General features: G+C 46.4%; 10 protein-coding genes across 10 annotated transcripts; 6 read left to right on the top strand and 4 right to left on the bottom strand.

Annotated features, from left to right (window-relative positions):
* Positions 1 to 1529: 1529 nt before the first annotated feature.
* On the bottom strand, positions 1530 to 3057 carry N7517_001726 (uncharacterized protein; the record flags this gene model as incomplete). The annotated part of the gene is made up of 2 exons (XM_056719456.1): positions 1530 to 2323; positions 2403 to 3057. The coding sequence occupies 2 exons, from the start codon at positions 3055 to 3057 to the stop codon at positions 1530 to 1532; spliced, it is 1449 nt and encodes a 482-aa protein (XP_056583591.1).
* Positions 3058 to 3773: 716 nt separating this feature from the next.
* N7517_001725 (uncharacterized protein) lies at positions 3774 to 4065 on the bottom strand (the record flags this gene model as incomplete). Its single annotated transcript, XM_056719455.1, is given in 2 exon segments — positions 3774 to 3794; positions 3811 to 4065. The coding sequence occupies 2 exon segments, from the start codon at positions 4063 to 4065 to the stop codon at positions 3774 to 3776; spliced, it is 276 nt and encodes a 91-aa protein (XP_056583590.1).
* Positions 4066 to 4224: 159 nt separating this feature from the next.
* On the bottom strand, positions 4225 to 4893 carry N7517_001724 (uncharacterized protein; the record flags this gene model as incomplete). The annotated part of the gene is made up of 1 exon (XM_056719454.1): positions 4225 to 4893. The coding sequence occupies one exon, from the start codon at positions 4891 to 4893 to the stop codon at positions 4225 to 4227; it is 669 nt and encodes a 222-aa protein (XP_056583589.1).
* Positions 4894 to 5684: 791 nt separating this feature from the next.
* N7517_001723 (Ribosomal protein S5 domain 2-type fold subgroup) lies at positions 5685 to 6623 on the bottom strand (the record flags this gene model as incomplete). The annotated part of the gene is made up of 1 exon (XM_056719453.1): positions 5685 to 6623. One exon carries the CDS (start codon positions 6621 to 6623, stop codon positions 5685 to 5687), a length of 939 nt encoding a protein of 312 aa, XP_056583588.1.
* A 227-nt stretch (positions 6624 to 6850) lies between these two features.
* Positions 6851 to 8065, top strand: N7517_001722 (4-diphosphocytidyl-2C-methyl-D-erythritol synthase; the record flags this gene model as incomplete). Its single annotated transcript, XM_056719452.1, has 1 exon — positions 6851 to 8065. One exon carries the CDS (start codon positions 6851 to 6853, stop codon positions 8063 to 8065), a length of 1215 nt encoding a protein of 404 aa, XP_056583587.1.
* Positions 8066 to 8391: 326 nt separating this feature from the next.
* N7517_001721 (ATP-grasp fold subdomain 1) lies at positions 8392 to 10020 on the top strand (the record flags this gene model as incomplete). The annotated part of the gene is made up of 1 exon (XM_056719451.1): positions 8392 to 10020. The coding sequence occupies one exon, from the start codon at positions 8392 to 8394 to the stop codon at positions 10018 to 10020; it is 1629 nt and encodes a 542-aa protein (XP_056583586.1).
* A 2324-nt stretch (positions 10021 to 12344) lies between these two features.
* Positions 12345 to 14485, top strand: N7517_001720 (uncharacterized protein; the record flags this gene model as incomplete). The annotated part of the gene is made up of 10 exons (XM_056719450.1): positions 12345 to 12452; positions 12507 to 12560; positions 12613 to 12797; positions 12854 to 13048; positions 13102 to 13537; positions 13589 to 13615; positions 13675 to 13771; positions 13838 to 14111; positions 14172 to 14350; positions 14409 to 14485. The coding sequence occupies 10 exons, from the start codon at positions 12345 to 12347 to the stop codon at positions 14483 to 14485; spliced, it is 1632 nt and encodes a 543-aa protein (XP_056583585.1).
* Positions 14486 to 15150: 665 nt separating this feature from the next.
* On the top strand, positions 15151 to 17003 carry N7517_001719 (cytochrome P450; the record flags this gene model as incomplete). Its single annotated transcript, XM_056719449.1, has 5 exons — positions 15151 to 15376; positions 15433 to 16192; positions 16220 to 16535; positions 16612 to 16775; positions 16844 to 17003. 5 exons carry the CDS (start codon positions 15151 to 15153, stop codon positions 17001 to 17003), a joined length of 1626 nt encoding a protein of 541 aa, XP_056583584.1.
* An 881-nt stretch (positions 17004 to 17884) lies between these two features.
* N7517_001718 (aldehyde dehydrogenase family protein) lies at positions 17885 to 19524 on the top strand (the record flags this gene model as incomplete). Its single annotated transcript, XM_056719448.1, has 4 exons — positions 17885 to 17953; positions 18005 to 18074; positions 18143 to 18576; positions 18643 to 19524. The coding sequence occupies 4 exons, from the start codon at positions 17885 to 17887 to the stop codon at positions 19522 to 19524; spliced, it is 1455 nt and encodes a 484-aa protein (XP_056583583.1).
* A 1076-nt stretch (positions 19525 to 20600) lies between these two features.
* Positions 20601 to 21673, top strand: N7517_001717 (amidohydrolase family protein; the record flags this gene model as incomplete). Its single annotated transcript, XM_056719447.1, has 2 exons — positions 20601 to 21495; positions 21546 to 21673. 2 exons carry the CDS (start codon positions 20601 to 20603, stop codon positions 21671 to 21673), a joined length of 1023 nt encoding a protein of 340 aa, XP_056583582.1.
* Between the last annotated feature and the right edge of the window lie 392 nt (positions 21674 to 22065).

Genomic DNA, 22065 nt, shown 5'->3' with positions numbered 1-22065 from the left:
TCTCTATCAATACTTCGTACCGTAGTCCGAACTTGCGAGCTAGGTTGCTCAAGCGCTCCGCAAGGAAACAGGAGTCTTTAGTAGTCACCTCAACCGCTTAGGCAGAGAGCTGAATTCCCTCGTCGATATCGGTGATATCTTCGGTATAGTCGTACCGTCTTTCAAGCATTCCCCTAAGGTTATCCTAACGCTCTATAAGAGGACGTTTATCGGTAGATATAGCCAGAATTGTAGTACGAGCGAGTTGAATAGCACTATAAAGGTTGGGCAAAAATGCACTACATTTGAATCGACATTCAAATATATCCCTAAAGCGGGAATAGCGCGCTGCAAGGTTAGGATAACGACGAGGTGTCTTTAGAGCTACACGAAAACAAACCTTAATCGCTCGATTAAGGTTATTAATGTCATTTTTCATTTGACCTCGATATTAAAGTAGTCCCGCTAGGCCGTCTAGGCGCGCTATATAGTCGGGATGATCATAAGGAGTATTCTAAACCGCAAGCTAGCAACAATTAATCGCTGCGTTAAGATCATCGACATTTTCAGCTTGCTCGTATCGATCTTTCAGCAGTTTCCAGACCCTATCTAAGCGTTCGGGAAGATTATTATCACCCGTCAGATCTGTAGGTTAATCTCCAGTATGGGAACTGACGTCGAAGGCGTCCAAGTGTGCAAAAAGCTAAGCGCGATTATAAACAGTAACCAGAAACTCATTACTCATTTTTGCCACGTGGGCTTTAGGCTGGGTATTATATAAAGATAAGCTAATGAATAATAGCGATCGAAGAGGGTACTTACAATAACAAGTCTTGGTTCTAAGAGTATTGATAGTAGGAAATTTAAGAACGTGAGATTTCTTTTTAGTCCACTCCCTATCGCGAAGAAGGCTTTAAATATATTGCTGATAGGGGCTAGATTTATAAAAGCATATAGAATAAGGTTTAGGCACTGATTCGATGAAGCCCAACTAAACACACAACAGAGCTAGTAGTCACCCAACCATTATCTTCCTAGTCCTACATATTTATGATCAACGACAGAAAAGTAAATCAATATACTAAAAGTACAAATCAAGTGCTATCTGAGCGGATGATTCACTGAGAACGCAACAAAGAACAAAAAATGAAATGACAACAAATATTAAATGGAGTAGTAAAGTGGCAGCCCATTGGAGTATTCACTTGATACTAGGGGGTAGTCGCTGAAACTACATGGGAGAGAAAATGTTGGCTCCAAATATAGATCTCCAATTCAGTGTGAATTATTACCAATGAAGCGTCCTTTCTTTTCTGACTTGCTTCCTACTCCCAAGCGAGTACTAAGGCATTAGTTCCTTCGCCTTGCAGATCTTCATATACAAGAAAATATGATGGTGTACAGACCGGTTTTCTAGGAATCTAAGAGCTGCAGCGACCAATTCCAAATAATCCATCAACGTCGTCGACTAGGAATAGCAAGCATGCAATATCGATTTAAAAATATCAAAAATTAACCTATACTCCGTGTCGAAGGGTCAAAGCTAGTGTTTATAAATGACGCTGCTCGTGGTTGGCAATGAACTTCTCCTTTGTCATATCCCCACTGTCCACGAGCGCCTTGCTCTTTTCCATCTCCTCTAAGGCTCCTTCATACATATCCATCTCTCTGACTTTCCGCGTCGCAAATTCCTCAAGCTCTTTTGGGCTGTCGAACTCCATCCCACGCCTTATCCACTCAGTAGCCCCCAGATGCGCACGCAGCTGCGTAAAAGGAAAGCTATGTTCGTCGTTAAATCCAGATGAGAGAAGCATATGCAACCACATAGCCCCGGAGGTTTGCGACCACTTGACGAGACTGGAGAGCTCTCTCTCTTCGTGCCCTTGCATCTTCAACTCTTCCTCCTCCAAGATACGTATATAAATCTCTAAGTATCTGAGGTACCGGGACCCAATCTTAGGCAGCTCTTCGCCCTCGCAATCCCACGTTCTGTTAACAGGCCTGTCTTGGAGAAGCCACCACGGTGCCGAGCCAAACAGTTGGGCGGGTCCAATATATGACCATTCAAGGTCCACTAATCCAACGATAGTGAGATCTTCCGTGCCACGGACAATCAGATTTGCCAAGCCGAGATCGTCGCAGATTAGTTTGAACTTGCAACGGTCATACTTTGCGTTGATAAATTCAGGTATCAGACTCTCTAGAACTTTAAACGCGACATATTTGTTTTGAGCATCATAGAAACCAACAGTTGAGTTTGGTTGATGAACAAGCTGCTTCCAATCCTGTCCTATGATATACCGAAAATACTCGGTTGTCGTAGCAAACCCTTTGGTTCGGTCACCTAGATATCATTCGGTTAGTTAGAGCACTATATGAGAGCAATAGGGATAAGAAGGGAAAGGGAGGATGATAATGCGTACCGAAAGTATCGACTCCTCCGTCTTGTAGGATAGTTTGTGCCTTGAATGTTAACGGCCGCGGTGGTGTAGGGCTTTGACTTTCAGTCTGTGGCGATGGCAGGCTGCCGATCCGGTCGAAATCAAGTTTGAAAAGTTGAAGTAGGAAATTCGCTAACTGCCTGTAGATAACCTCAATATCACTATCGCTGATATCGTCCCTCATGACTCTGCTAGGCTCGGCGTTGGGGTCCTGGAGAAGGCTGCTAAGGCTCACACCGTTTATGAAGTCCATTATGATAAAAGGACCTAGACCAAGTCTGTTACTGGCAGCGGGACCCCAAGCCCGGACTGTTGGGACGGGAATGGTAGTCGTGTTGCGGATGAGATTTAGGGCAGACACTTCCATAGCAACCTTCTCGTCTGTGTAGTCTTCACAGACCATCCCAAAACGAGGGAAGCGAACCATCCAGGTCGTGCTGTCACTGAAGACCATCTTCATGCCAGCGTTAAATGCGCCATGGTGAAAGGTACCGTCAAGTCCACAGGGAAGCTTCTCCGGATGAAAAGTTGACACCCACTGGCAAAGACGGCCTGTTATGTGGGCTTCATTCACCTTGTCAACCCAAAGCTGGCCCTGCGCCGTGTGGACGAGATTAAGAAGCGCGTTGGTGTCCATCGTTAAGGCAGGCTTTAATGGTGAGGGATGGGTGCTTGGTAGGTTCCGACTTCGATGAGTAAGCTGGTCGAGAGACAAGCGAGATGGGCGAGTGGGTTATGCCTGGTTTTTATGGTTGGTCGTAAATGAGTTCGCGTGCCTTAGGCGTTACCGCAGCATGTTCTTGGCGCGGCATTTATCGGCGCTGGCTACGAAGACGTTACTGGGCAATTATTAGATGGAATCAATCATAGGAACAACCTTTTGCCAAGACCATTGAGGCCGCCCCACAGCCACCACTCACAGCGTTTGAATGAAGCACTCAAAGCGGGTCGGAATTCATAGAATATATAACACTACGTAACTTCAAACTTTGTTTCAGGCGGCTACAATTCAAATTGAAGGACAACACAGTACATTCAGTAGTAAATATGATCAATTATTTAACTCTTCATTCTCACTATAAATCAAACAAGCTGTTTCTACCTACACCTATTTCTAATGACAGAGAAAATACGTACTAATTATGAGGTAAAATTGATAATAGTATTGTTGACATACCACTAAAAATAAAAAGAACACAAGGCAAATGGATACAAGAGTCCAGAGTCACCGTAGCAATACCCCCTTCACTAGTGGATCTGAATACCCCCAACCTGCGAGCGAAAAAGTCCAAACGGCAACGACGGTAATGACTGATGGGAAGGAAGACCGTAAGTGTAGCGATAGACAGCTTTCTATCCGGAGACGCCGCCCTTCTATTAATTGATAAACGTCAATACTTGGCAGGCTTGTAGACTTCAACTTCTTGGAGGTGAAGGGTTTGGGACCAACAGCAGCAGCAGCAGCATCTGCTTCCTGTTTAGCAGCTCTCGCAGCGGCCTCACATCTCTCTTTCTCCTCTTTGTTCCTTTGACGCTTCTGAACAGAGGAGTTGCCGGTGTCAACCATCTGTCCGACGGCAGCGCTGCCCGAGCTAATGAGCGCGTTGTTGACTTCGCTTCGGGCGTTGGGATCGATGTCAGACATTGTGTTTAAACGTAATGCGGTCGCAAAGCTAAGCTAATGTTGAAGAAAAATAGCTAAGATTTCAGTTGAGGAAGTTGAGATGGATATCTTGTTAAAATGTGCGTCGGTTTGGTGTCTTAAATAGGGTAGGGTCTGGGAAAATGGCAATATGGCAGCAGCTCAGACATGTCCAACAGACCTTGTTCGATGCAGGGACCATGCCCCTTTTCTCGACCTGTCGCGCCTATATGCTAAAGCACCTCGTATTTTGACAGGCATGGTCATAGCGTTGTTTTTCTTCTTCTCTGACTCTGAGTAGCCGACTTCTAAGGTGACAGTTGGCTTGTCGGGAAAGCCGGCCGGTGGGGTACAAAGCCCCCACCCATGGTCTCCAACTTTGCCTTTGCCATGACCTTTCTCATCTGTAACACGGACCAGGGCACCCATGAAGCGCTTGACATGATCAAGATGTCCTATATGATCAAGTGCCTTGTCGAGGGCGGTGTTGATCTCCCCGATGGCATTGGCGTGAATAGTAGAAGCCAGCTTCACTAAAATGAGTTGGTTTTTGATGTCAAAAGAATGGATATATGAATTAAGTGTCGGCGAATCAATGAACTCGGTTGGAATAGAATTGGCGTCAATTGTGAATAGCACAAGACCATCAGCCGATTGGTCACATTTGGATCCTCTGCCACTGCTATGTTTCTGATTTTCTGGGTAGTGGTCGGTGTCTTGTAGAATGTTGCTGTCAAGGTGTTGAATCTTCCTAGAATTCTTGGATTGATTAAAATCTTGAGACCCGCAAGTCAGAGAATCCAGAAGACGATCAAATTCAAGATTGATCATGTTGTGGAGTTGCTGTATTGCCGTATATCTATATCTTGGGATGGATGGAGGCAGACTCTCCAAGAAGTTGCTCCCGTAGAATGGGAGACGTGAAACATTTTCGAGAGACATATCTGTAGATAAAAAGATCCTTGAATGGGGCCAAAGGAGTATATAACAATGGAAAAGATGGAAATTCAGGTGCAGGGGGAGTTGGTGTGATAATGCACGTGTTTTTTCATCATGAGCGCATCAAATCCGGGGAGACCGCCCCCAAAACATCTTTAGGTACTTACCAGTTCAACTCAATTGCGGTTCTGTTTGACGGACATCCGACCCGGAGAGCTTCAGTGGAATATCAACAAGTGCTTGGCATCACCATGAGAGATGAATTCGTCGCTCTACGCCATGGAAAGTGTTCAATCAAGGAAGCTACTTTCTGCTAACTACTGGAAGAAACCCGAGTCATCTACTTGTCCTTCCACTTCGGGCAGAACGCTTCATATTCTCCTTTTACCCTGTCACCGTTCAGTTATCGTTAATGATTTACCGTGAAGCGTGCATTGTATCATCATAGAACTACATATGATAGTTCACCATGAAATCGTTCTTTCATATGATACACAGGAAGAGGGAAGTGAGAGAATTGCTGAATTGTATCGAATAGAAAGAGGAGAGAACTAGGTAAGGTAAACTAAGATTGTACGGATTGGTTTAGGTCTCGCAGTGGCAGTAGAGATATCATGTAACATCCGGCAGGGCATAGGCGAAGCCAAGGTTGTGTAGATTCCAAGGTTGCTCAAGTACGAAAATTAGCTCATTTCTTGGAGAACACGAGCACCCTCCACTGGGCCTGAGGCCATGAGTACGTCCTTAAAAACCGTCTCCCTTTGTAATTCCATCATCAAACTTCTCGCATGAGTTTCGTCTCTCGCTAGGAACGCGCATGTTGACCCCGAGCCACTCATGAGACTCGCAACCGCACCAGCAGCCTTTCCAGCGTGCAAGGCAATTTCAATATCTGGCAGGAGCTCTGTGGATGGGCCTTCGAGGTCATTGACAAGCTGAGATATCAGATGCTGTGGATGATGGGTCCCCCAAGGAACTTCAATGCAATTCTGGCGGTTTTCCAAGTAAACCTTCCCGGCAGACGGAGATCTAGCCAATATGTGATCGAATCTCTCAAACACCGATTTTGTCGACAGACCCGCAGCAGGCACACCTAGCACCCAGTTCCATGTATAATTACTCGTCTGCAGGCTCACGATTGGCTTCTTATGTCCCAGTCCCAGGGCCATCATGCCTTTTATGAAAAACGGTACATCTTCTCCTAGATTTGCGCCCAATGCCATAAGATCGTCGTCGCAAACATTCAGTTCCAAGAGCATATTACAGCCGACGAGGGCGGCCGCCGCGTCTGCACTTCCACCCCCCAACCCGGCTTGTGTGGGTATTGCCTTGATTAGGTCAAAATGCACATGCGGTTCAAAGCCAACATGGTGTGCGAGCGCTCGCGCTGCTCTGAGGACCAGGTTGCGACCGTCTGTTGGGATTCGCTCACTCTCCGTCCCGGTTACAGTAATTGTGGGACCTGCAGGGTTGTGTGAGATGTGCAAGGTGTCGTAGATCGATATCGCCTGGTAGACTAGTGTGATATCGTGATATCCATCTTCTCGGAGAGGCCCGACTCGGAGCTGCGGGTTGAGCTTTGCGGGGACTTGGAGGGAAATTGATCGTGGGGTGATAGTCATTGGCTCTTTGTGTTTAAATTTTCAAGGTTGAATATAGGATGACTGGGATAGCTTAGCAAAATAATTCATAAGAGTATGAGAAAGGGAAGGTGCTCACGCGACAGAGCGAAGGAATCGATCAGATCTCGGGGGAAGTGCAGATCGTGACGCGGGTGCAGATCTTGGAGGGGCATGTCGATAGCTATTTTTGCATCTACCTACGGACGCACCATTTGAAATTTTACATAATGACTACATTAGCAGAAAAACCAATGATCGGCATTGTTATACCAGCTGCTGGGCGTGGCACACGTGCAGGTCAAGGCTGCCAAAAGGCCTATCGCCGAATTGGGGGCGATACGGTGCTCAATCGTGTTCTGAAGCTGTTCCGATCATGGAATGCCAATTGCCCGATTGTCATTGTTCATCATTCGGATGATACATCTTTACTAGAAGCTTCCATAGACCGTGACTCTAACATTCACACCACCACGGGAGGCGTCGAACGACAAGCATCCGTCCTACAGGGCTTACGCTTCCTCTCTTCTCTCCCGAACACCCCTTCGCACGTCTTCATTCATGACGCAGCGCGTCCATTCGCATCCCATCGTCTACTCAATGATGTTTTGGAATCCCTTATCAAGGACCCCTCAACAGGCGTGATCCCCGCTATCGCAGTGTCCGACACGCTCAAAAGGATCGACTCAAACGGCCTGATTACAGCAACAGTTCCACGCGATGGCCTTTTCCGCGCCCAAACCCCACAGGCATTCAAATTACAGACAATCCTTCTTTTCCACGAAACGGCAGCTACTTCTGCTACATTGTACACGGATGACGCCTCACTCTTGGAGGAAGCGGGACTGCCTGTTCGCATCGTACAAGGCGATTCCCAGAATATTAAATTGACCTACTCTTCTGATTTCGAAGAAGGTGAAAGACTCCTACGATTCAACAACCCCAAACCCACCTCGGTACCCGACGTTCGAGTTGGTCACGGGTATGACACGCATCGTCTTGTCCCTGGAGAGGAGATCACACTCTGTGGTGTCAAGATCCCGCACACTTCCACACTCCTCGGGCACTCCGACGCAGATGTCGGACTACACGCTTTGACAAATGCATTTCTCGGAACGATTTCTGCCGCGGATATTGGAAGCCATTTCTCGCCGAAGGATGCTAGGTGGAAGGGAGCTTCGTCTGATCAGTTCCTTAGACATGCGGCTCAACTTGTCAGAGAGGCCAGTGGTGTTATTACGCATTGTGATGTGAGCTTCGTGTGTGAGAAGCCACGGATTAGTAATCACCGTGATGCTATGCGGGAATCTGTTGCTCGTATTGTGGGGTTGGATACGAGTCGCGTTTCGGTTAAGGCGGGGACGAATGAACGTAACGGGTTTGTGGGGCGTGAGGAAGGGATCGTTGCTTTCGCTACAGCTACGGCTGTTTTTCCTGTGTTGTGAAGAGAATTTTGATTTGGTTTGACTTAAATAAAGCTAGTGCCCATATACCATATCAAGTCAAAATACGTAAGCTGAAGAATCATGGCGTACAGCTGAGATCTACATCCCGGCGGTGTGGTACCTGTCCACTATCTTCAGATCACTTCCTTGTTTGATTGACTAGTAATATATGAACAGCTCTCATTGGACAAGAAAGAAAAGCTAATGGGTCTTATCAAGAACAGGATCGATTACGTGTCGATCTTGCAGCGAGGGGTCAATATCGACACGCGATCAAGGCTATCAGAATAAAAACACCAACCAGCATACCTTCAGACTCTCCCAGAATGAAGATCTGTGTCTTTCAATCATGTTTCGAAGAACTCCAAGCTTCAGTCGGCGAGTCACAAAAGCTACACATGAATCCTGGCCAACACATCACCCAGCACAAGATATCCCACAACACCATCCACAAAGCCACAGCGAAAGCCCAAATAGATGTCGCAGTCAGCGAAGGCCATGACTTTTATTTGAATTTCATGTGGGGAACACATGACGACTCACTAGCTGGCATCGACGCAATTCGATACTTTGAGTCGCTCAATCTGCCCAGTGCGGGTATCCAAAGCTCCGAGCGCGAACAGTCAAAATGGGACTTCTTTGCAGAGGCAAAACGCGCCGGAAGTCCTCTCATTCCAGGGACGACGAACTTCCCTTTATTCGTTAAGCCTGCGTCGAGCTATGGGAGTATGTTCATTGATGAGCATTCTTTGTGTCAGAATGAAGAGGAGTTGGATCGCTGTATTCAGAGATTGAATAAGTTGATGCGTTCGGTGCGCGTCTTACGTGCGCAAGCGCTTGGATACGCGGATCCAGACCAATATGCTGATGCTCGGGAGGCTGAAGGGAGGGATAGTTCGGATCTTGTCGTGCAGGAATTCATCGACGGAGAGGAATACTCTGTTGTGGTCATTGCTATGGGGAAGAATCCCTTTCCTCTCATTCCGCAACGTGCGAAATACAAAAAACTTTCCGGTGAGGGTCGGTTCTTGACTTTGGATTTGAAGTTTGACGAGGCGTCTGGATATGAGCTGCTGAACGAAAACGACGACCCGCGGCTCTGGGAGCACTTGCAAGCTACGGCCATTGAGGCTTTCACGACGAACAAAATGTATACGAATTACATGGGCTGTGATGTTGATATGCGCATTGGTCGGGATGGGAGGGCCTATGTCATTGAAGTTGATCCGCTTCCTGTTTTCTTTTATCCTATTGGATCCCAGCTTGAGGATACAGATATTCAGCGGGGATTTCCTGGGAGTTACCGGGCGGTTGTCAACACTTATATCACCAATTACTTCCTCGAGCATCCTGGCAAGCGCGGGGATCATTTTATTCAAGTGGCAAACTTCTATGATTCCCTGGCTCAATCTTATGCTGGCCGGGTTTCAAAGACCGACACTGCCAGTCATGTCATGACGAGGTCTTATCAAGGCACTGCCCTTGATCTTGGATGTGGACCTGGAACTGTCGGCTACTATCTGAAATCGCATGCCGAGAATAAGATCACGGAAATGGTGGGAGTGGATATATCCAAGAAATCGTTGAATATCTGCCACCACAACAATCTGTATACTGAACTTGTTCATAAACGGATGGAAGTATACCTGGCAGAAAGGACACAAATGGTAGACCACATATTCTGTATGTCGGCACTGCAGCATCTTTCCATGGAGGAGCTTGACTTTGTACTTGCCCGGTGTTTCCAACTTGCGAAGCAGTCTATCACATTGATGATTGGCGCAATCGGAGTGGGCCCCGATAGCCCCCTTGACCAGATGGACGAGACCAAAGCGTTCTTGACAGATCATTCCGAAAGCCTGAGAACTTTCAAAATTCCGCATGGATGGTCTGCCTTGCCAATTTGTTGTCCGGATAGTCAAGATTTGCACTTCCGGTTCCAGCGAAAGGGGTGATAGGATATGAATGATGCTCAAAGTTTTGTATTGTGTGTATTCTAAGAGGCAAATGAATGCCACCAATCTCAAGAGTCCAAATTTCAGCGGCATTAGGAACCCCAGAACTGCCACAGGGGATATCTCGTAAGGAGATATCGCAAAGAAAGCTTCAGAGATGTTGCCAAGCGCCCCCAAACGGGCTGCGCTACATTCCACTGTAGTTTGCCTAGATCTTACGTACAAAAGGAAAATGGATATTGGACTAGCGTCGGGCAGCGCAGCTAGTGGAGAAAGTGTTGAGTGACTCAAATATGGTAGTGATTCTATACAAAGCCAATACGACAGTTAGAAGTAGCGGGGCGTCATTCTAGCAGCAGCACGGAAGATGATACCCAGTATCTATTCACGCACCCGGTATAGATTCCAAATGGTCGTTGAAACCCTGGGCAGGAAGAGCAGATGCTCTCCTACCGTCTCGGTGGTTGAATAGTCAAACCGTGCAAGTCGCAGCTCCACCTTGTACATTTCCTTAGAGAAAAAGAGCGCTAATCTACGTATTTCACAGGGGATCCGCGCACGCAAGTGACCTGCGCTGAGCGTTATTACCCACTAATTTTACTTTTAGCCTCTTAGCCTTCATGTATTCATATTGATCACCTGCTACAATTATTCAGTCAAAACACTATACGGAGTACTCCGTAGTAAATTCGATATATGCTACACTTATATCTCCACAACCAAAGTTCTTTCATGAATATATTCATTGTCAATAGCCATTGATAAAGATGTTAAGTAGTATATATCACTTTCGAATAGTTTAAAATCTTACATTGTTATGGTATCGAAAATTCTTACATCTCTAAATCTTTATATACATCTCAGTTATGAGTTCCTGAAATTTCCTACAACTCCCAAAAGTCGCAAGATATCATATAAAAAGCATCAATGTATAGCAAAAAGTTCATATAGGCAAGCACTGTTGAGATATCTAGCTGTAATCTATCGCATTTACTATGGCTATCGGCCTGCACAGCTCGGATGTGAAATATGTTATAAAGAAAGAGGTTATCAGCTAGAGTAGAGCTGAGAGAGGATCTAGATCCATCCATTTGCAGCCCGACTAGCTCTCGTGTGGACGAATAAATTTACTGAGAGGCAGAGTGCTGAAGCCTCATATCCCACGGAATTTGTTAGATTCGGAAAATCTAGCCCAAATTATTGTGACCTGCGGCGAGACATAGGGTATAGTCTCGCGATATCGCTGAAGATCGAGATAAAAATTGTTACCTCATTTGTTATGAGCATAGATCGGCAGTGAAATCAATATCTCTGCTTCCTAGGCCTTGTGGTGATCTATCTGGTCACATCCGTTTTTGACTATTTCCAGCCACGACCTCTTTCGAGGGCCAATTACCGACAGGAACGTGTGGCGGCACGGCTATTGCTAATATTTGAACTCGGAATGTCAGGCTTACTACATTCCACTTTTTAGTCTTTACCTATCGTAGATTAATGTCATTCAAGGCTCGACCAGGCCACTAAGAAAAGAAGTGCATCGCTTCACGTAAATCTTATTTATCGATTAAAGTTCCATTTCAAACTAGAGTTATCCTCAAGGAGAATCATTTAAAAACGGTGATGCTCTAAATGTTCCTGCCGAGTCTAGACGTAGGCCGCCACCGCGGACACCGCACTCCCTCGGACACCGCTCACTTGGCCGTTCAGCAGCCTCGTTATTCTCTCACAACCTCGCCACGGGTCCATACACATTCCATTTGCCGTTATTATATATAAACGCCCTGTTCCACAAAATCTACTCTGGCAGTTGAAATTGATATGCAGCCGAATCCCTCACGCTTGGGCCGTGAAGTAGTGGATCGTCTAGATCAACAAGGGGCGAGTGGGAACTACAGGAGGATACGTACCATCGTCGACATCAGCCTATTTTGTATACAGGGACGTAGCAAGTTTAGATCTAGTTCAGAGTGCAGCAAAAGATAATAAACAAGATTTATATCAACTTCATTGAACAATTCTTCTATATCGACGGTCTAGATAGAGTGGCCCCAAACAAGTGGCTGATGGAAGGACCAATAGCCGACTGAGGTCGGATGCAGTGCATCGGTTCAGAATTCAAACTAAAAATGTACAAACTAGGGCACCGGAATGTGGAGGTCCCCCGCAATAGTTTCCCCAGAAAACTTTAGGGAAAAACTTTACTCGCGGGCAGATGATATAAAAGAGCGTCCCCTGGGTATCAGTGGCAAGCACAATCAGCTCCAATCTTTGAATCAAACACTACCCAACTATAATCGGAGCCCCTTCCCGTGATAGCATACAAGATGGGTCTAGGTATCATTCAAGTGAATGAGGACCATGCACCTGGAACTTTCCAGATGGATGGTTCCTCCTCAAACCTCACTACCCAGATGAAATATGGCACTGGAAAGGTAATTCTACAAACAGGAACCGTGAAAACAAACAAGTCGTGCTAACAGGAGTAGCATTCAACCGTTGTTCTAGTTCCCCAGCCTTCCAACAGCCCAAATGACCCTTTGGTAGGTGGCTCCTTGTAGTGTGATAGACCTACAAATCTCACACTTTGCATAGAACTGGCCACAATGGAAGAAGAACCTGATATATGTTGTCTTATTTTTTAACTCCATCATTTTCTCCTCCATTCCGCCGCCCGTGATTGCTCCATCTATGGTCTTGATGTCCATGGCCCTGAAGCGATCTATCAAGGATATCACAATGCTTACCGCATATCAACTGCTTGCGACTGCTTGTTACGGGTATGTCTCGCATGTATCTTGATATCAACGTTAAGCTAACACATATTTGTATATAGACCAGTCGGATCCGCTCTTGCACACAAATATGGGAAACGACCACAATTTATCTTTGCCGCCATCATGGGTTTTGTTGGAACACTTATCTGCTGCAATACCACAGAGAACTATGGTGCTCTGTTAGCAGGACGGATTATCCAGGGCTTTGGCTCCGCGGTGTTTGAGAGTTTAACTGTTGCAGTTATGGGTGATATGTGAGTCAATCCACCCTCTGTTTGTCTTGCGCCGCTGACTGGGAATATCATAGGTTCTTCGTCCACGAACGATCTCTCCGGACCGGTCTGCTTGTGATGACATGGACATGCATTATCTCTTTAGTCTCGATCCTCGGTGGTACGATCGCTGAGCATCTTGGCTGGAGATATGTGTTCATCATCCATCTGCCTTTGACTGTTATTGGATTGGTCTCAGTTGTCTTCCTTCTTCCAGAGACCCAATGGAAGGGTACCCGACCCGATATCTTTTCTCCCGAGGCAATGGCTCAGGCGGACGAAAAAGAGATGACAAAAACCAGTCATGGACACGAGGAAAATTTGACGGAGCAGTCGGAGCGCGAGTTTGCGGAGACGAAGAAGACATATTTCCAAGAACTTGCACTCTTTAGTGGAACGCACACGGATGCCAACGTGCTGCGACTGGTCTTCGCTCCATTCGCCGTTATCATCAACCCCGCGGTGATCTGGGTGGGTAATTCTTGCCTTCCTGGAGTGTGCCTTGCTAACCAGATTTATTAGTCAATTGCTGTGGGAGGTGCTTGCATTGTTAGTCCTTCTCCTTTCTTTACATATCTGCAAACATCTTGACTAACCAAATGATATAGGGTTTTTATGTGGCTGTCTCCTACATTCTCGCCCAAATTTGGTCAGCTCCTCCCTACTTGCTGAATGCCAGTCAAAATGGTACTTTCTATGTTGGTGGTAAGTTTTCGTCACTTTGTACAGTCCGGAAGAGTAGAGAAAGGTTTAGCTAATCTTAACCTGTAGCATTAATCGGAGGCGTGATCAGCAGCATAGGCGGCCCATGGCTAGGGGATTCGATCGCCAAGAAGCTGACAGAATGGAACAAAGGAACATATGAGCCTGAATTCCGCATTCCCATGATGGCCCTTTCTGCTTTGTTCTGTGGCATCGGATGGTTCGTCTTCATGTGGGATCTTGACAACCCGACTCCCAATGGTTATTATCTTGGTGCGTTCTGCCATGGTTGTTTGTGCTGTGGTACAACCATCGGTATGACATTTGCCAACCTTTACATTCTGTGAGTATACGCCTTTCTCCTATGAATCTCATGTACTTGACTGATAACGGTTGGGAACAGTGACGCCTTCCGGGAAAATTCCACAGAGATCTTCATTCTCTTGATGACAGCCAAGAACTTCATTTTCTATGGCTTCTCCCAAGTTATCAATACCTGGGCAGAGGAAAAGGGCCCCAGTGACGTCCTGAAGACTTTCGGAATTATTACAATGTGTCTGATTGGTACATCACCTATCTTGTGTAAGTTTGACCAGCCTTTCTCCACTTGCGACGAACAATTCACTAATAGTCGATATAGACATGTTTGGCAAGATCAACCGTTCTTTCATGTACAAGAGCGGATTAATGAGCATGTTGACAGGGTACAAACACTAATGATGGTGGATTGGCCTATTTGGATCATCTGAGGATGCGGACTAGTGACAAGGCTGTCATACAGATAATTCCACAGCATGCCTGTAGTATAGTGGAGGATTCGCCTCTATACACGAAATATATATGTTGAAATGAAGAATCTGAATTGCACTAATAATTGCTCTTATAAAAATACCGAGTTCATTATACTGCATAAATGTAGCTAATAGTTGCCTTTCAATTTGAAAGCCCGGAGATATACTGTATTGTTTGGCATTTCACTAACTTGGCTGTACCACCCACTTTGACTCTGATCAGAGTGAATCTATGACCATAACACACTGTCCAACACCAATTCACTACCGATTTAATGCAGTCCCAACAACGCGGAATTTATTAAAGGGGTATCCCTTCCAAGGCGACTTACTAACGGATCCCGTCTTCAGATCATCAGCGGGGCGTGGGGAGCATGTAGGGTAGCGGTCACCGAACATCTCCAGTGCGAACTCCGTGTTTACTTCCCCAATCCTGTGACATGAAGTCATCTATATATGTAAGTTAATCGTTAATGACTTATTTTTCATGATCTTCTTTTATTAGAGGTTGCATCCTTCCCCATCCTCCCCCTTTCTTTCTATCCGTGGAGCCGAATCATTTGTCTTAGTACTTTTGTTTTACCCCGGACTATGGATTCCTCTATGAAGAAACAGGCCCTGAGCCTGCTCTCCCTGCCTGTACTGGGATTCGCTTTGGCTGGGTTGATCGTCACCAAAATCATTTATGCATTCTTTTTCCACCCTCTACGCCACATTCCAGGCCCGGCGCTCGCAAAAGTAACTGATATCTGGCACCTATATCATTGCTGGGGTGGAAAACGGCACCATGTCTTGGTCGCACTTCACAAAAAATATGGTATGAACCTCACCTGATGCAAAGTCGAACTTTCTGGTAGCTGACGCAAAGAAAAGGTCCTTATGTTCGAGTCGGACCTAACATGGTTTCAACCAATTCCTCGAGTGCAATTCCCGCGATTTATGCTGCAGGAGCACCGGCCCTGAAGTCTCCTTTTTACGGAGCGTTTGCGCCGGGAATGCCCAGTAGCTTCACGACCAATGACAAGCTGTACAGAAATAAGAAGCAAATTTTGTCGGCAGCGTTTGCACCTCGCAAGTTGGAATCCATGGAACCTTTGATCCGTCAGCACATCGATACATTCTGTGAGACAATTGCAACAGCTGGAAAGGTTGATATTGCAGTGATGCTGGGCTCCCTTTCCATCGATGTTCTGTCTGATTTATGCTTCGGAAAATGTTTCAATACCATGAACAATGTGCAGGAGAGAGATCGCATTTTGGAGGCTATGGAAAAGTCCGTCGAATTGGTCATTAGAGTAAGCACACCACAGCTTCAGCCGCGAGCCCACAAGCTAACTTCTCTTCAGGAAGGAACTATGCACAAATGGCCACGTGCTGTTTGGAAGGTTCTTCACTCAAAAGAAAAGGTGATGAAGCGAGGCTACGTCTACCAGGTTTGTTTATCTTGCTCCCGTCTCCATTCGTTGATATTAACCATACCCCGAATAAAGAAAGCAGCCGAAGCCATGATGGAACAAATGAACAGAAAATCCGAACGGGAAGATTTCTTCACAAATATTCTTCAGGCTCGTCACCCGGAAACTGGACTGCCATACCCCAAGCCGGAACTGATGGGTGAAGCAATTCTTCTACTGTGAGTTCACCTTTCCCATGTCCCCAGCTCCGTTTTACTCAGACTAATGAACCCCATGTATAGTGTCGCCGGATCCGATACCACCTCTACCGCATTGACCGTCATCCTCTGGCACCTACTGGCGAACCCAAAGACGATGGAGAAGTTGACAGCTGAAATTCGTGGCAATTTCAAGTCCACAGACGAGATCAAGTACCAGACACTCCAGGGACTCCCATATTTGCACTCGGTCATTGAGGAAGGTTTGAGAATCTGCCCCCCCAATCCCGGTTTGATTCCACGCATGGTTGTCGACCGAGCCCCAGGCCATCTCGCCATTGACGGCCGTATTTTCCCTCCTGGCGTAAGAACATCCCCAGCCTCCCCCACCATTCTTGCAATACAAGCTTCATCTGCTAACATGCAATTTTCGATTTTAGACTGAAATTGGTGTTTGTAACATGTCACTTCACCACAACCCTCTGTACTTCGATGATCCGGATAACTTCATTCCGGAACGTTGGATGCCGGACTCCAATATCAAGTGTGACAAGGCTGCCTTCTCTCCATTTTCCTATGGTCCTCGTTCATGCCTTGGCCGAAAGTAAGTTTTTGAAACTTTTCCATTCCTCCTTCTGTTTTTCTTTTGATGCTAATATTGTTCGAATTTAGCATGGCATACATGGAAATGAGCTTGACCCTGGCTCTCCTCGTTTTCCGTGTGAAGCTATCGTTCGGAGACCATGCTAAGGAGATGAACGCTGGATTTGATGTCGAAGATGCTTTTGTTGCTATCAAGCCATCAGTTCCAGTTCGGGTTACCAGAGCCTAAAGCGCCGAGACTCTGTGGTGTCCTTTTGGAAGTTATTATTTGTCTATTTTCCCGGGGTGGGTAGTGTATTCGCAAGGGTAGGGACGCCCCAAGTCCACTGCCAAACATATCGTTGGAGCTCCCGCATCGTGTTGTCAGTCTGTCACAGGCTACAGCTGTGTTGGAACCCAATCTGTACATAAATACTGGACCTACGACTCATACGAACTCAGAGCAACATGATATCGGGCGTTCTGTTATGGCTTTTTTGGTCGATTCAGCGCGATCTAGTGTGTTCAGAAACTGCTTGCTTTGTGAAATAACCGTTGCGTTTTTCTTTCTCCTTTTATCCTTTCTTTTGAGATATGTATATTAACAAATGAATACACATCACCCCAACTTCATGGCTAAGAGTTCCCACGACATGTAGGCTAACTTCGACTAACTTCGCCACTATCTACATTTTTCTCCAAATTCAAATTGTATCTCCGCTCAAACTTTCACACATTGACATCAGGGAATTGGAGAATACCTAGTTGTATTCATAGTATTCATATAAGAAACCAAGACCTTATCATATTGGATACATAACTAGAACCGTCCACAGGGTCCCCCCAAATTTGTAATCACTTCCTATCGAAGAGGGGAAATAAACTATTTCCCCAGGCGGACCCCGATGCGGAGGATTTCCGAATGTCCAAACATAATTTGAATAATTGAATGCTGAGGAATCATGGATATAACGGAAGTTCGGTGTTAAGCGCGGACCCCGCGAAACCCGCCTCTCCCAAGCCGAGACATTCTGTTAGCGGAGTCCGAAATAGTTTGGCATTCTATATATCATAATGTCTATTTCTCTGCCAAAATCATCGCAGTTTAATTAGACAATTTGAATATTTACAATGGCTTCTACTACTTTCGTGGACGGCAAGCCGACCAACATCGAGACTCGTCTCTTTATCAATGGAGAGGTACGTTGGTTATCGTTGCACATTAAAAGAATATGTCTCACACATACCTAGTTCGTCGAGTCGTCGGATAAGAAGACCTTTAGTATTTACACTCCCTCAACTCATGAGCTGGTCGCAGAAGGTGAGAATTTGATTAGAAACCCACCTCTAACCCTATATGGAAAACCGTATTTCTGACACACACAAAAGTCTACGAGGCCACTGTCGAGGACACCAACAGAGCAGTAGCTATCGCCAAAGAAGTGCAGCCAGCATGGGCCGCATTGTCCCCAGCTCAACGTGCTGCACCCCTGAAGAAGCTGGCCGCCCTCCTGCGTCAGAACAAGGATGAGTTTGCTTATCTCGAGGCTGTTTCTATGGGCCGACCCGTTGGTGGCTACATCGATAACATCATTGCTGCTAACAAGTTCGAATCTTTCGCTGAAGCTGGATATACTGGCAAGGGTGTCTCAAGCTTGAATACCCCCGGGTTTGTGAACATGACACTCCGTCAGCCCTTTGGTGTGGTAGCGGCAATCATTCCCTGGAATGTGCCCCTGGTCACTCTTGCTGGCAAGGTTGCTCCTGCTCTTATTACCGGAAACACTGTTGTTCTCAAGAGCAGTGAAAAGGCCCCTTTGACCGTAAGTTCATCACCAGAACCGATAACCCCGGTTTCAAACCCCTGATTTCATAATAACATGTTATAGTCTCTCAAACTTGCTCAGCTCTCGATCGAAGCCGGCTTCCCTCCCGGAGTACTCAATATCATTTCCGGACACGGCCAAATCAGTGGTGCAACCCTATCGGCACACATGGATGTCCGCGCAATCTCCTTCACCGGCTCCACCAGAGCTGGTAGCATGATTCAGACTGCTGCCGCACAATCGAACATGAAGAACGTCATTTTGGAGCTTGGTGGCAAGTCACCCGCTGTTATCTTCGAGGATGCCGATTTGGAATCAGCAGCGGCCAAGACTGCCAACAGTATTCAGTGGAACAGTGGTCAGGTTTGCATGGCCAACTCACGAATTTACGTCCAAGACACTATCGCCGAAAAGTTCCTCAAGCTTTTCAACACCGCCTTCAGTTCGATTCACCAAGGTGACCCCCTCAACCCTACCACAAACCACGGCCCAATGGCCGATAAGATTCAGTTCGAGGCTGTTCGGAGATATATTGCTTTGGGTAAAGAGTCTGGCACTCTCGCTCTTGGTGGTGGTTCAAAGGACGGATTCGTGGAGCCTACCATCTTCACCAACGTCGCACAGGATGCCAAGATCATGCAGGAGGAGATCTTCGGCCCTGTCGTGAACATCTGTATCTTCCACACCGAGGAAGAGGCACTTACCAAGGCCAACGATACCGAATACGGTCTCTACGCCGCAGTTTTCACAAAGGATATTAACCGGGCCATGCGATTCGCCAAGGGACTGGAAGCTGGAACTGTCGGTGTCAACTGCACATCCCCAGTTACTGGCCACGATCTCTCCTTCGGAGGATGGAAGTCCAGTGGAGTAGGCCGAGAGGGTCTACTTGAGAGCATCAACGCCTTCTTAGAACACAAGTCAGTCCTCATCCAGATAGAATAGTTTATTTGAATGACAAAGCCCAGTGCTGTTATTCAAAGCCTTGTTTGTTATTCTACAGTAGCAAATATAATGGCTATTGAAAATTCATAATTCCCTTTCCTAATTCTTGCTCATCCGATAATCTCGTCTCGCCCATTTTATTACAACATACGCATCCTGCAGAATTCGTACAACTATATATCGGCGCATACGGGCCCCGATTTCCCCCTACCTCTTTTCCGGCAATCTAGGCCATCAGTCGACTCCGTTTGCTACACTACTCCGTACTATTTCGACGTATATGCTCTCATGCCTCTCGTCCCTACGCCACTTGATCTCACACGGACCACATTCCTTTCGGAAAACACGGCAACAATAAGCTTCTCGCGCGTTTCATCTGACATTTACGCCTCTTGATCTCTCTCATTCAGCCCCCATCGTTTTCGGCAAAAACGGCAAAAAATAAGTCTCCCATGCCTTTCATCTCATGCCTACGCTTGAATTCACATAGCCCCCATCACGTTCGGCAAACACGGCACGAAATAATCTACCTGCGGTTTCCGTCCTTCGGTATTCACCCACTCCTACACTACCGGCTTCCGCACTTCCATACTATTCATTCGAATTTCGATACCAGTAACTACCCCGCTACCCCGCTATCATCAAATCAAGATAAGATCATTTGGGGGTTTCAAAGTTTATAGCCCGGCTAGAATATGTGTGAGACTTGCCGAAAAAACCAAAACTGGTATAGGCTGAGAGCCCAGTTTTAAATCTTCACGAATTACTCCGTAGAAGTTTCAATCGGCTTGATGATCCCGTTTGTAATTGATGGGGAAATGTTTACTTGGAGTAGGCCTGGATAAATCGCCTGTCTCATTTTCGGAGACCGCACCCGCAGTTTATTTTTGTGGGGTACAAGAACTAACCATATCCCAACTAACCGTCTTAGGGGTCGGGATCACGGAGTTTTAAAGCCGATATCTCTTAGCTAAGGATTCATTATAACTATTTAATGTTTGGCATTCCATTAGTTTTGGTCTTGACTATCCTATCCCTATCCAACTACAACATACTGCCATTGCTCTATTCACATCATGACTTTCAAAGGTACCGTCGCTGTAGAGGAGGCGGTCATTGACCCGGCCACCACTTGGATTCTCAGTGAATCTCAGCACGTCCTGACCCCAGGCGATGGTGGTGACGCCGCAGTGGAAGCCCACAAGCACCGCTTGCTGGATATCGACGGACGACTGGCTTCCATGGACGCTGAAGGTGTCCAGTATATGCTGCTCTCATTGACCGCACCTGGAACCCAGGGAATCGCGGACCAGCAGCTATCAGAGAAGACTGCCACTGGATTCAACAACTGGCTCGCTGGCGAGGTCGCCAAGAAGCCCACTCGTTTTGGTGGAATGGCAGCTGTCTCAATGCACGACCCTGTCCAGGCCGCCGGCGAATTGAAGAGAGCCGTTAAGGAACTCGGATTCTTTGGAGGACTGATCAACGATTTCCAAAGCACCACTAAGGCCGAGAAGCAACTATACTATGATTCGCCCGCCTACGATCCTTTCTGGAAGATGGCCGAGGAGCTCGACGTCCCGATTTACTTGCACCCCCGTTACCCGGAACTCGCTGATCTGCAGCCCGATACGAAATACGGATCCCGTCTACACATGCTTGGCGCAGGCGTTCAATTCCACTTGGATCTGTCTTTCCACATCTACGCCCTATGCTCGTCTGGTGTCTTTGACCGCTTCCCTAAATTGAAGGTTGTTGCCGGTCACCTCGGTGAAAACATTCCTTTCAACCTGTGGAGAGCCTCGCACTGGTACAATAAGCCTAGCAAGAAGGCCACCCGGCCTTCGCTGCACGATTACAGCTACTACTTCCACAACAATGTCTTCATCACTACATCTGGCAACTTCAACACTCGTGGATTGGAATTCTGCATCAATGAGCTTGGAGTTGAGAGATGCTTGTACTCGATCGGTACGTAATTTATTCAAGTCTTCCGCGCAAACATGCTAACCATTGTTTAGATACCCCATATGATCAGGTCAAGGAGGCCCAGGAATGGTGGCGCACGGTAGAATTGAAGGACAACCAGAAGGAATTGGTTGGCAGAGAGAATGCCATTCGTCTGTTCAAGCTGCCGATCGAGATCTAAAGCTAGAATCTTTTTTTATTCAAATGAAAGTTTCTTTACACATTTGATCTTATTGTTCCGGCTGGGAGATCTAAGCTTAGTAATTCTTGAGATCCAGGATCCCGTTATGCATGCGCGATGCATGAAAGCACCTATATAAACAATATTAAATTGTCAACTAGTCTGGATATGCAGGCCTTTACCCGAATCACTGCAGACCAGTAGGATACTATTTCCTTCTGAATTTACCTGTGTGTGGCATCGACAGTTTGATATATAACTCTGTATTCCATATTTTTCAAGGCAGAGGAGATCTCCTACTTTATCGTCAATGGCAATGTTTCTATGTTAAAGGCTGGGAAGTTTGAATTGGAAGTGAATGTAAATTTCTATATGTTTGGATAAGCTCAAAG

Source organism: Penicillium concentricum (genome assembly GCF_028827145.1).
Source record: "Penicillium concentricum strain IBT 3081 chromosome Unknown utg000001l_segment0_segment0, whole genome shotgun sequence".
Lineage (NCBI taxonomy): Eukaryota > Fungi > Ascomycota > Eurotiomycetes > Eurotiales > Aspergillaceae > Penicillium > Penicillium concentricum.
The sequence above is the reverse complement of the archived record's forward strand: the minus strand, read 5'-3'. Positions and strand labels throughout refer to the sequence as shown.